Source organism: Mytilus trossulus, chromosome 13 (genome assembly GCF_036588685.1).
Source record: "Mytilus trossulus isolate FHL-02 chromosome 13, PNRI_Mtr1.1.1.hap1, whole genome shotgun sequence".
NCBI classification, from domain to species: Eukaryota; Metazoa; Mollusca; class Bivalvia; order Mytilida; family Mytilidae; genus Mytilus; species Mytilus trossulus.
Genome location: NC_086385.1, coordinates 36,898,523 through 36,913,044, shown reverse-complemented (window position 1 = coordinate 36,913,044; position 14,522 = coordinate 36,898,523). Strand labels below are relative to the sequence as shown.

Sequence of the window (14,522 nt, the reverse complement as noted above, 5' to 3'; positions counted from 1 at the left end):
AGTTGGCAGGTATGGCTTTGTGTTGAAGTCTGTAATTTGACCTATACTAGATTACTTTTACAAATTGTGACATGGATTGAGAGTTGTCTCATTGACACTCATTCCACATCTTCTTATATCTATCAAACAATCAGAGTTTGAACCATGTGATAAAAATATCATGCAGTTTAACAAAATCAGGTGTCAATCAGATTTTTAGCCATTGAAATGAAGTATAAGTGGGAGGTCTTAAAGCATGACACACCCTTATTACAAGGTAAACTTACGACAAGAGTTTGGTTCATCAGACCCATCTTCACAGTCTTCCTGTCCATCACATTTCCAGGTCTTAGGAACACACCCTCCTTTCTTACATCTAAACTCCTCCTTTAGGCATGTCTCGTCACTTCTGAAAGCTAAAATAAATAAATTGTACTATTTTCATAGCTTATAGAAAGTTTATAGAAGATATTGTATAAATAAACTCATCATAGATACTAGGATTGAAATTTTGTATTGGTGCCAGATGCACATTTGGTCTACAAAAGACTCACCTGTCAGACTTGAATCAAAAAAAGTTTAAAAGGCAAAAATGGTATCTAACAAATAAAAATTAATCCACAGTATTGAAAAATAAAGGATTTTTAAAAATGTATTAGTTGACTTAATAAAAATGTAATGGGGTACACAATATAAAAGAAAATTGAAGAGCAAAATGCCAGGATCCTTTAACAAAGTGTTCAGTCAGTATCATATACCGATTATTCACATCATTTACTTGTATTTGTTTTTTTACTATGTCTTATTTGAAAAATATCAATAGTATGACTATGCCATAGGTCAATCACTTATGTATTGTAAAAATGTATGTATGTATGTATGCACTGTAGTTTGAACACCAAAAAGATCAATAAAAAATAAAAATAAAAAAGTGTTCTTTCATGATATTCAATCACTTATAAATACTTGTTATAAATTAACAATATGCTATAAATTCACAATATGATCCAAGCCTGTCAACTTGTCTGTATGATTTCTTAAATTAGTTATCTCCCCTCATTCAATATAACAAACTTTTTTTCTACTGAGTTATCTTCTTTCTTTATAATATAACAAACAGTTTTTTTTCTAAATGAGTTATCTCCCTTCATTATAATATAACAATTTTTTCTAAATGAGTTATCTCCCTTCATTATAATATAACAAACTTTTTTCTAAATGAGTTATCTCCCTTCATTATAATAAAACAAACTTTTTTTCTCAAACAAGTTATCTCCCCTCATTTAATATACCAAACATTTTTCCAAATGAGTTATCTCCCTTCATTTAAAAAAACAAACTTTTTCTAAATGAGTTATCTCCCCTCATTCATTACAAAAACTTACGACAATCCTCCTCATCACTGCCGTCCTTACAATCTGGTGCCCTGTCACACTTATTCCTCTTTGGGATACATTGCCATGATGTCCTACACTTCCAGCTGTTGGAGGAACAGTTGAGAGCAGGACAATCTATTTCATCACTCCCATCAAAACAGTCATTGCTTCCATCGCAGATTTTTTTCGAAGGAATACAGCGCTTGTCTAAACACTGGAAATATCCAATCGAACATTCATGTTTACCTGAAAATGAATTTGACAGTATCAATTCAAGAGAAATAGACTATTGCAAAACTAAAGTACTTTTTATAGTTCTCATTGTTGCAAAAAAATATTTTTGAAATAAATCCACTAAATTGCAGTTATATTTACAAGCATAAATTTATGTACCAAGTCCCTTTTATATTTCATTTGATAATGATCATATTATGTATAGGATATTTAGCCTTACTTTAAAGCCTCCCTGAAGAAATTTGTCACATATTAAGTTCCAACCAATCATTTGCTGAGAACAGATTTTTCACTAGTGAGGACAAATATATTTCTTACACAGCTCAAGAAATGTGAAAATAGCCCCAAAATAGAGAAAATTGTATTTCATATATAATAATTGAGAAACAAAGGATGATTTAATACTATTATAAGCTATGCTTTATTCACTTCAAATAAATTATCTTCTTGTACATATCCTTTAAGTCACCCTCACTATTGGTCAAATAAAAAATCTTTACTAGTTATCATCATCAATATCCAAATAAGGGAGATAACTCACCACAAAATTTTCCTTCGTCTGATGCATCACCACAATCATTATCTGTGTCACACATAAATTTCTTGTGAATACACAATGTGTTATTACACTGGAACTGTTCTCTATTACAAGTCTTCTGAGCTAGAAAATGAATACACAATAACAATTTAGCTCTACATCTTATCAATGATTGAAAAGGAAATACAAATGTAAAGTCAGCCATGTAGTTGAGAGGAAAAATAAAGAACTGAAGAAGGCCAATGGCCGAAACGTCTTGAAAAATTGGTTTATTTAAACAATTATATAAAATAGGTTCCCTATTGGAATTTTGAAAACAAGAATACACAATGTGTTATTACACTGGAACTGTTCTCTATTACAAGTCTTCTGAGCTAGAAAATGAATACACAATGTGTTATTACACTGGAACTGTTCTCTATTACAAGTCTTCTGAGCTAGAAAATGAATACACAATGTGTTATTACACTGGAACTGTTCTCTATTACAAGTCTTCTGAGCTAGAAAATGAATACACAATGTGTTATTACACTGGAACTGTTCTCTATTACAAGTCTTCTGAACTAGAAAATGAATACACAATGTGTTATTACACTGGAACTGTTTTCTATTACAAGTCTTCTGAGCTAGAAAATGAATACACAATTTGTTATTACACTGGAACTGTTCTCTATTACAAGCCTTCTGAACTAGAAAATGAATACACAATGTGTTATTACACTGGAACTGTTCTCAATTACAAGTCTTCTGAGCTAGAAAATGAATACACAATGTGTTATCACACTGGAACTTTTCTCTATTACAAGTCTTCTGAGCTAGAAAATGAAAACACAATGTTTTATTACACTGGAACTGTTCTCTATTACAAGTCTTCTGAGCTAGAAAATGAATACACAATGTGTTATTACACTGGAACTGTTCTCTATTACAAGTCTTCTGAGCTAGAAAATGAATACACAATGTGTTATTACACTGGAACTGTTCTCTATTACAAGTCTTCTGAGCTAGAAAATGAATACACAATGTGTTATTACACTGGAACTGTTCTCTATTACAAGTCTTCTGAACTAGAAAATGAATACACAATGTGTTATTTCACTGGACTGTTTTCTATTACAAGTCTTCTGAGCTAGAAAATGAATACACAATTTGTTATTACACTGGAACTGTTCTCTATTACAAGCCTTCTGAACTAGAAAATGAATACACAATGTGTTATTACACTGGAACTGTTCTCAATTACAAGTCTTCTGAGCTAGAAAATGAATACACAATGTGTTATCACACTGGAACTTTTCTCTATTACAAGTCTTCTGAGCTAGAAAATGACTACACAATGTTTTATTACACTGGAACTGTTCTCTATTACAAGTCTTCTGAGCTAGAAAATGAATACACAATGTGTTATTACACTGGAACTGTTCACTATTACAAGTCTTCTAAACTAGAAAATGAATACACAATGTGTTATTACTCTGGAACTGTTCTCTATTACAAGTCTTCTGAGCTAGAAAATGAATACACAATGTGTTATTACACTGGAACTGTTCTCTATTACAAGTCTTCTGAACTAGAAAATGAATACACAATGTGTTATTACACTGGACTGTTTTCTATTACAAGTCTTCTGAGCTAGAAAATGAATACACAATTTGTTATTACACTGGAACTGTTCTCTATTACAAGCCTTCTGAACTAGAAAATGAATACACAATGTGTTATTACACTGGAACTGTTCTCAATTACAAGTCTTCTGAGCTAGAAAATGAATACACAATGTGTTATTACACTGAAACTTTTCTCTATTACAAGTCTTCTGAGCTAGAAAATGAATACACAATGTTTTATTACACTGGAACTGTTCTCTATTACAAGTCTTCTGAGCTAGAAAATGAATACACAATGTGTTATTACACTGGAACTGTTCACTATTACAAGTCTTCTGAACTAGAAAATGAATACACAATGTGTTATTACACTGGAACTTTTCTCTATTACAAGTCCTCTATTACAAGTCTTCTGAGCTAGAAAATGAATACACAATGTGTTATTACACTGGAACTGTTGTCTATTACAAGTCTTCTCAGCTAGAAAATGAATACACAATGTGTAATTACACTGGAACTGTTCTCTATTACAAGTCTTCTGAGCTAGAAAAAAATAAAATAGAAGATTATGTGTGCAAAGGACACCATTTATTTAGTTTCATGTTGATGTGGCCACAGATTTATTGTATTGAACTTTACCTTAACAAAAAGCTTAAACCTCAGAATGAATTGCTTTCCTACCATCAGATTTTCATTTTCAGTGAACCTTAAAATTTGGGCCAAAACAGTAATTAAACATATCAATGAACAGATGTAAGTAAATAAACTAAGTTTCTTGCTGATGTGATAACATCATCATACTACCTTGACCAAATAAATTGAACCTGAAATAAGTTGGATGAAACATATGATGTAAAATAGTTCTATAGGCTGGGCATAAAAACTACAAATAAAATTTAAATTTACAAATCTTCTGAGCTGAAAAACAGCCCAGATTATTACTTTTAAATTATGATAATCAGAATCTGCTTTTCTTCATGAAAAAATAACATTCTAACATGACGTCCTTCAAACGTTTTGAGTACACACCCGTGGTAAAATATGAATATTTTGTTTGGGCTGTTCTGATCGTACTCCCACGTCAAATTCTTTTTTTATGAATGAGTTGCCAACGTCATAGAACGCTGCCGTCAGTATGTAAGATTTTACAGGAAAATACATGCTTGTAAAACCTAAAATCATCACAAGAAGCAAACGTAAACCAAGAGACTAAAATGTGTTATAAGCCATTTTTTAATATACATTTAAGACGTATAAGTAAATTATCATTTAAATTCATCCAAAACTATCCAAATACTTTATTGTAAATAGTTTAAGCATGTAACTAATTCAGTTTACTCAGTTCTTTTACGCCAATTTAATAGTGCGTTTATTTATGGGTACGGCAAATATTTGCCTCCACCTAAAGCGCTTCAATTCGAAAGTATTGCCGTATTTGTCCCATTAGAATTGAAATAATTCATGGGGGCTTGAATATATCTATATTTTACCACGGGTTGTCGCTTTATGCCGATATTTTACCCCTCACTATCGCTCAGGGTAAAATATTTGTCATAAAGGGCCAACCCGTGGTAAAATCACGATATATTCAAGCCCCAATGAATTATTTCTTAATTATAATATCCTTTTTTAAAAGCAGATCAATTTTAATACACAACTTAATTTTTGTATTCATGAGATCCCCATTCTTTTTATACATACTAAGTGTATATATTTTAATGTATATATGACCCAATTCAACTTCCATATTGCATTGGTTTCAATGCTTTTACCATAGACACCAACTATGTATGTACATTTATCTTACCTCCTATACATTTCTTGGAATATGATTGGTTAAAAGCTACTTCGTGGAAACCGTGTATATTCAATATTAGGTTAGTAGGGAGGAGGGGCTTATTTCAATACACTGTAATTGAACACTTTAATACAGAAATAAAAAGATGTATCATGATAGCAAATAAGACAACTTTATTCTAAATTCAACAAATAAAGATAGTCAGTAAGATAAATTCGTTACCATGGTTACTTACCACATTTAGTTTCGTCACTGAAGTCTCCACAATCATTATCGCCATCACACTGCCAGTTCTTGTTTATACAGCGGCTATTTTTACAATGAAATTCTTTTGATGAACAGGACTTTCCTGTAAATAATAAAACAATTTAATTTATAATTTTACTGAATTCAGCCTTAAAAACAAGAATTTGTAATATCATATATCCAAAATGTAATATCTACTGTCATAAATAGATATTAAGATAAACTCAACTTCTTATTTTCATACCTACCAACTTTTCAAAATGCCCATGGGGGTTTTGTGTGCCAGATGGCTTTCATAGTCCTAAAAAGACCTTCAAGGGTCTGCAAATACATTTTAAATGTTGTTTTTTGGCGTCTTCATACTGTTATTAGCTTACAGTCATTGTCAAATTAATTGTTTTGTTTGAATTGTGGACAAAATTGCTCTTTCAAAATTTCAATATGGGAGCCTCCATGGGGAAATCCCCCGCAAAAAGTGACAGTTGGCAGGTATGTATTTTTCTATGATAACTTACTCCTTTTTTTAAAATAGAATCATAGAAGAGAAGAAAGTTTTGTTTTTCCATATATTTATATAATGAAAGAAAATTTTGCTTGATATTTATACAAATAGACCCATGTTTTTTTTGGTTTATTTTGGTTTTTTTACCACTTACCGTTTTCACAATTCTGTTCATCTGACATATCTATACAATCATTGTCTCCATCACAGCGAAAGGTTTTCGGTATACACTTCTCATTTTTACATTGGAAAAATTCCTTACGACATTCACTTTGTTTCTTTTCGTCAGCATTTATGACACAATCACGCTGGTTATCTGACAACTTCATACCGAAAGGACAGCCACAAACACGCCCTAGCTTTAGTATTCCACTGGTATAAGGAACAGGGAAACAAAAATGTGAACAATCTCCATTTCTCAGTAGACATGGATGGTCATCTGAAAAAGAGGAAATCAAATCTCATTCTTTTTTATTTTTATATGTAATTTATCCCGAACTTAAGATTTATAATGCAGATATAGAATTTAAATTGTTCATAGATTGATATATGGTTTTGGTTTACTATTTCCAGTCAGGATTCTACTTCGTCAAAATTATCTCCCCTTTACGCCAGTTCATTTTCACAATCGTAGTAATGGAAGCCATTGTAGGGAAGACGCGCTGCTAATTTTGCTCTTGAAAACCGATAAATTTATCCACATAGATAGCAACATTAAAATCCTTATATGTCAGTCATATTTTAAAAGACAAATGTATCGAATAGCTAATGGGCATCAGTTAATGATCTTGTCTGCATTGATTCAAATTAAAACTATTGTCTGATCGGTTGTCAGGTGGAATTTTTCGAAAAATCTTAAACATTTAAAAAAAATTCTAATTTAATATTTCGTGGAAAGGCAGACCAAAAATTTTCAGTGGTTGAAGATTATAAACCCTTGTTATCACACACAAAAAATTAAATTTTTTCGAAGATATGCATTTTCATCATCCAACTTAAAAGACTGTTGTCAAGCACAGTTTAATAAAAAAATAACTTTTCGAACACACCTACTGTTTTTGTGATTCATTAGATAGGTATTTTACTTGACCCATATATTTCATCTTTTTGTACTGTGATTTTTTTATGTTATAAAGTCAACCTGTAGCTTTGATATATAAAAATGATAGAATCTGAGCGAGATGATATATCAAATACTCTTGCTTTGCATGTTTTAAAGACAGAATATACACATCAAACATGCCTTAACATAAAAAGGTGCACTCTATTTTCTCTTTTCGATACAATTGTTACCAATTTTTTTATTTTTTTTCTTGAGTCACAAAATTGAAGGGCAGACACGTAAATTATTGAACTAATAGATTGATATGTTCTCCGTCCATGGTAATTTTTTTTTAAATCAGAGGTTATACATTTTCTACATCCAACTTGACAGATACCTATGTTGTTGACTTGATATCTAATTGTTCTGCATTACTATGTAATAGATAAATTGAAAACTTTAATATGCAAATGGTGTTTTTATAATAAAACACTTCTTAATTGAGTAGAAAATTGTTGTATTATTTGTTTCTATTAACTTTTAAAATTTTGGTTACTATAGTAACCATTACAGTAAGAATTTATCGCCTTCTTTAACAGAAAGAGCTGGGTTTTCAACTGTTTCTATATCTTAAATATACTAGAACATAAAGAAATTTTTTTTTTAAGGTTAAAACTGAGAACTTTAATATTGTTCAAACAGTGTTGTTAAAAAAATAATTAATTTAAAAAAATAGTGTTTTTATTGACATTTAACTATTTGTCTGCAATAGTAAATAAAATATGTATAAACCGGTTGAAAAAACAATAGTTCTGTCGCAATTCACAATATAGGAAATTTTCTTCAGAAGAGGACATCTCCCACTGCATTCTGGGTAATATTTTCAAAACTGTACACCAAAACATTGTGATTGTTTAAAACGTTCTAAACAATGGAAATTCAGCCACATCATTTTGTGTACGAACAATCAGATTACCCATAGTCTGAAATGGCTATTTGGTTCAGAATTTATGTGCATTTATGACGCATAATGTAGAGATCGCTAGAATAGGGCAATAAATGTTTAATTAAGTTAAAACCTGGTTTCTTCTGCATATCTTGATCATACACCAATACATCCCTCAAATATGACACGCCTTTCCTTAAAGTGACATCACTTCCCCCTCGTCTGTTTACTCGGACAATAGACTCAAGCTTCCAGTCAGAGAAAAATATGAAATCTGTAATTAAAGTTAAATCCAAATACTGTTATTTCAAATTTAAGTATCAATAAATTTTTTAAAGTTTTGTGACACAAATTCAAAATTGAAAAGAAAACAGAACATTAATATTTATAAATTAGCCATTTTGAATTAACAAGTCCCTAGACTATCCTGTGATATTTGCTGTTTTTACCTTAGAACTCATCTAAGCTGTCTTATTTCCATTGTCAATTTATGTAAGATTTGAAACAATTCTCCATAAATTGAAAATGCATTTTTAATAAAGAAAATATACAAGCCAAACATTATAAGTTGTCATTATGTATAAGCATTAATTTCATTTTTTCTACCATTGAAGGAATAAAAAAGTTTATTTCCACAGCATCAAAACATTACACATTTAACCTAATGGACCAAACACTTCCAATTCACCAGTCTTGTATAACTTTTATACATTATATTGCATCTAATGCAGTAACAATGATTTTGCATGTTTCATTTTGAAAATTTACAAAACTCAAAAAGTTTGCAAATGTAATTATTAAAGCCAAAAGCTACAAAAAATAAATGTTTAAAGTCCAGGAATTTTTTTAAATGTATGATTATCCCATAAATGATTTAACAATAATTAAGAGATAACTGTATTGTATTTTAAGCTCCGATGGCAATTGTTAATTGATGCCATGTAAATAAATGACATTATCCAATCAAAAATGAACGTTTCAAACGTTGTTGCGTTATAATTACCTTTATATGCAGCTATACCAAATGGATGAGCAACATGAATTCCTTCTAAAGTTTTTACATTTTCTCCGTCTAAATCACAGTGCTGAATCCTAAAAGATACAAGAAAATGTCATGTTTTGTTTTTCAAAAATATTTCAATTCATTTCTTTCAAATTGTAGTTAATCACGCAATTTTAAAGTAAAAACTTTACACATAAGGTATAACTGGCAGGCTCATCTGTATTTATTTACTGTAAATTCAGAAATTATTGCAAGGTTTTTATTATTGTGAAAAATGCGAGAGTTTAAAATGCAATAATTTAAACTCACATTTTGAAATGTTTTACATGAATTAACAGAATTTTTTTCAAATCGTAATAATTAAAATCGCATTAAAGTTTAAAATGACAAAATCACAATAATAAATGCACGCAATAATTTCTGAATTTACAGTAATCTTTAGAGCTATTTTCCTAATGCTTGTAGTATAAAGGTTTGGTCGACTTCCTTGCTTTGTTTGTATAAATCTATCAGTTTATGCCTAGACTGCTGTTTGGTGTAAGTCAAGGCTCTGTGTTAAAGGATGTACATTGACCTATAATTATGGTTTACTTTTACAAATTGTGACTTTGATTGAGATTTGTGTACCACATCTTCTCATATCTAGACCCAATAAGTCCAAGACTTACCTGTCAAAGTAAGCATCAACCCAGTACAATCTATCAGTACTTATATCTAGACTTAGTCCATTCGGCCATCCCAGCTCATACTGTCTGATTTTTGTCATGTTAGTCCCATCTCCATAAGATCTAGCTATATAGGGACTCTGCATCGAGTTCTTCATCCAATCAGAATAAAACAACCAACTGAAAATAAATGTTCATACTTCAATAAAATTTCAAGTTCTTATAAATATTCTTTAGAATTTAGGACATAAGGTTTGGTTGGGGTCTATTATCAACCCTTTTTTTAGCTAAAAATAAAAAAAATAAAATAAGGATCCATTATCATAATGAATCATAACTAAATCAATGTCAGACTAGATAGGAAATATATCTCAACAAAGACAGTCAATTTCCATTGGTTTTTTTGGACTGGAAACAAATAGTGAACACATCAATAAAGGATCATAAAGCCTGACAAAAATAGTCATACCTAACTTTCTTTCATATCTTGAAACCCTTTTTATCGTGAAACAAAGGACTAATCATTAGGGATAAACAAGACTGCTTTCAAAACCTACTCCTTTAAAATATAAAATTAAAACACAAATAAATGTGTTAAACAAAATGCGATATTATCTAGGATCTATGAAAAATCAATTGAAATTTTGAAATTTTATATCATAGAAAAAGCTGATTTTTTTTTTTTTTTTTCAAAAATTGGTACCTGCGTAAATTTAAACATCCAAACTTAATAGATGAACTTACCCTTTTAGGGGATGAACAACAACAGATCTAGGTTTACCAACACCTGATATTAGAATCCTTCTATCTTTTGGTTGGTCCAGATTCAGAACGGAAACTAGTCCAAGAAAGAAATCAGTATAGTACAGGTTCCTAGAGATCCAGTCCACACACAATCCTTCCACTGATCTAACTTCTTTTACTGTTAATGGGGTGGGATCTGAAACAGAGAAATAAATATTGTAAATTCAGAAATTATTGTGAGGTTTTTGATAATGTGAATAATGCAGCTATTTGAATCCCCAAAATTAAAACTCGTTTCTTTATATGATACATATATTCTTTATGGAGCTTTTTGATACTGTACAATAATGAACTTCAAAATTGGTTTGTCAAACTCATAATTAATATGCTTAGATCAATAATTTCTGAATTAACAGGACTATAAACTTATTTATTTTCACAGATTCTCTTTCATAGTTTGACCATTTCTAGTGGACTTTATTGATATATATTCATATATAAGAAAATCCAAGTATCATTTACTGTGAATTAATTTATTTTTGTGGGTACCAATTTTCGTGGATTGAGGAAATTTTGCATGTGATGGATATTTGATTTCATGGTTTTGCAAAAATCTGCATATTACCTTGTAGAAAATTTGTATTTCATTGAATACTTAATTGCGTGGTTCATCTGTATCCACGAAATGCACGAAAATTAGTACCCAACTAATAAAAATGAATCCACAGTATTACAAACCAATTCATTTTTGTAATACTTTTTTGCCGTGAAGGTTGCTAAAAAAAATGATCCTGAAATTTTGTTGTTCACAGTAGTGAGTACTAGTAAATTTTAGGTAAACAGAAAAATATTATTGAGAGGGTTGCCTGAAATTCAAAATGATGAATATTCCTTTCAGAAGTTAAGTGTATTTCACTGTTAAAAGGAAAAGTTTGAAATATAAAGAGAAAAGTCAAAAGTATTGGTTCCCTTAATACTGTAAAAGATATATGTACCGGTAATGCATGGATGATTTTAATCTATTTTCATTCAAAGATTCCATGCTATGAATCTATAACAGTACAAAGACATACTGTGAATACCTTTTGTAAGTGTGAATTTATTTGCCAAATTCGGCACACAAGCAAATAGAAAATGTCTAAATAGCTTATAATATCATTTTATTTCATGGTTTACCTTTTTCCTATGAAATACACGAAAGATTGTATCTAAAGAAAAATTATGATTACCTTCAGACCCATCAACCTTTGCTTTCATGATAGCATAATTTCTGATATCAGAGAAGTACACAGTCTGGTCTTCGGCCAAATAATCTAGGGCAACATAGTTAACTCCCCTTCTCCCGCTGTTCTTAGCAAACATTTGATACATGGCATCACTAGCCTCAGACTCATTGATAGGAACAGCACGTACAGAATACTTGGCAGCATATAGTAGAAATTTATCTATCTCTGAAAATATAAATACCCATTTTATAATGTTTTACTTAGAACCATACCAAAGTTAAAAGCACAGGGAATTAGAAAACACGTTTCCCCTACACTCTCATCAATTCAATTTTAATTGGAAATATATTGCATTATTATATAACTGATCCTATTTTATCAATATGAGGTACCTTGAAAACCTCCAGTATAATCAATTCTTGAAAACACCTTTTATAATATATATACTCAGTGAATCTTGAATCTTGGGGCTGTTCCAAAATTAAACACATTAGAGATAAGAGGCACTTTTTTAACACCCTGGCCAGTGGCTACCCATAAAATAAACTTTTTTGTTTTACATATAATTCGAACAAAGTTCTACGAAAAATGCAACCACCCATTTCTAATTAATTTGAGTGCCTTTGATCGTTCTGTGTCATTTGATCTCTTGTGGAGAGTTATCTCATAGCCAATAATACCACATCATCTTATTCAATACTTACTAGTACAATTAATGCCATTATCCTGTAGTCTGTATCCTGTATTACAAGCACATGAATGTCCTAAATGGGTCAGTAAGCAAAAATGTTCACAAGTAGCACCATCACAGGAATTAAGTCCTAAATAGAAAATAAATATTCAGTCAAACCTCCATATAAGGGCAGTCAAAGGGATACAACTAAATTATTTAACTTATTTTGAGATCCTAGTTAATCTTCCTAGGTAGTGAGTTATACTGAGTTTTCTGGTTATTTATTTTGTGACTTTGACTTGTCTAATTACATGTCTCCATTCAAAACTCATGCCTATATATACCCGGTATATGTTTTTTATGAATGGAAATAACTGTGTCATTGCTCAAATTACTCTCAAACAATATTGTTGAAACAATTTTTCAGTAAATAGGGGGAAAAAAATTTGTCAATAACATTTAAAAATATAAATTTCATTGGCATACAAAATGTTTTTCTTGATATCGATCTGATAAGTTAGTCCTTTTTAGCTGATTTTTAAAGTTTGTTCTTCTGTTGTGCTGTTAAATCACTGTTCCAGATATATTTTAATACGGGCAGGGTTTAGCACTCACAAATATATTTAACCCCACCTCATTCTTTATGTGCCTGTCCCCAAGTCAGGAGCCTGTAGCTCAGTGGTTATCATTGTTTGACATCTGTCATATTGTTTTTCGTATATTGTTTTGTTGTAAAATAGGTTATCAGTTGTCTAAATTTAATTCTTTCATATTTTTCATGTTGGGGCCTTTTTAAGGGCATAAGATACAGTTTTGATCCTGTATTTACAAGGTCGTGAAAATTTACATATAGGCTAATTTTTACCTGATTAAATCAAATATGTAATAAAAAATATACCTTCATGTGCTACTTTTTGAGTAAAATGAGGTCGAAATTTTGTATATTTGTTCAAAATTCAGATTTGTGGCCATAATTTCTTTTACGAAAGAAAGACATAACTTTTTTGTTATAAAAGATAAACACAAATTGTTTTTTGTTAAATAATCGGTAATGTCTGTATTTTATAAATATTCTTAAAAAATATGCATTTTTTTATTCAGAAATAATTCATATTTATCAAATGTTCATGAATTGATGAAAAACGTCATTTTTTACTGCATGTTTATCAAAATTTAAAAAAAATCCACTATTTACAGTTTCATAAAATTTGGGTCACATTATCTCCCTGCCAAATGAAACAAAATGCCGTTTTGAAAAATAGGGGTCCATGAACTCGTTTTCAAATTAAATCAGTTTGAATGATAAAAATCAGTCGAAAAATGCATCTTTTCCCGATATGTCACAGTTTGACGTCGCGAAAATAACAAATTACGTTAGCAACGTCATTACCTTCCCTGTAAATGTATCGTATGCCCTTAAGTCAACTATATGTATAGATAGTTGTTTCAGACCACATCTCCGTATTTTTATAAAATGGAATTAAACAGTATGCCACCATGTGACATAACCATAAAACTCTTCATCAATAATCCAGCCATGTTAATAAATAAATAAAACATACCAATTGGTTGTAACGAGGTATGATAAGCTACAACTGCATTAGGTTGTGCTTTTTTGTCTCTGAATATTGCTGCGACTTTATTTTTGCCAAGCTTGTCAATTCTAGAGATCCCTATCTGAGTCCTGTCTGCCCAGTATAATTTGTCATCAAGGAGAGTCAGACTGACGGCTGCTGGAATATTGGAACCACCAGATAGAACCATGAAACTGAAGTATAAAATGTATTCTTTATCCATTATTACACCTTATATGAGTATCCAGGATTTTGATCGGTTGATAGATAATGTGTTTATCATGTAATTTCTTTTATCTTTCAGTGTATTTTTCACGAGTTTGCTCTGATAATATAAATAATTTTCATATTTCTCCATTTGATGGGATA

At 30.5% G+C, this 14,522-nt stretch overlaps 1 protein-coding gene across 1 annotated transcript in view; it reads right to left on the bottom strand.

Moving 5' to 3' along the window:
* LOC134694343 (low-density lipoprotein receptor-related protein 2-like) overlaps positions 1-14,522 on the bottom strand; it is a 111,325-nt gene that overhangs the window by 87,157 nt on the left and 9,646 nt on the right. The window contains exons 10-21 of the mRNA XM_063555348.1: positions 14,142-14,347; positions 12,611-12,727; positions 11,910-12,131; positions 10,681-10,876; positions 9,940-10,116; positions 9,272-9,360; positions 8,402-8,542; positions 6,435-6,719; positions 5,768-5,881; positions 2,131-2,250; positions 1,365-1,601; positions 267-395 (exon numbers count right to left, since the gene is read on the bottom strand). Coding sequence (XP_063411418.1) covers positions 267-395; positions 1,365-1,601; positions 2,131-2,250; positions 5,768-5,881; positions 6,435-6,719; positions 8,402-8,542; positions 9,272-9,360; positions 9,940-10,116; positions 10,681-10,876; positions 11,910-12,131; positions 12,611-12,727; positions 14,142-14,347 — 2,033 coding nt within the window. The remainder of the gene's footprint in view (positions 1-266; positions 396-1,364; positions 1,602-2,130; positions 2,251-5,767; positions 5,882-6,434; positions 6,720-8,401; positions 8,543-9,271; positions 9,361-9,939; positions 10,117-10,680; positions 10,877-11,909; positions 12,132-12,610; positions 12,728-14,141; positions 14,348-14,522) is intronic.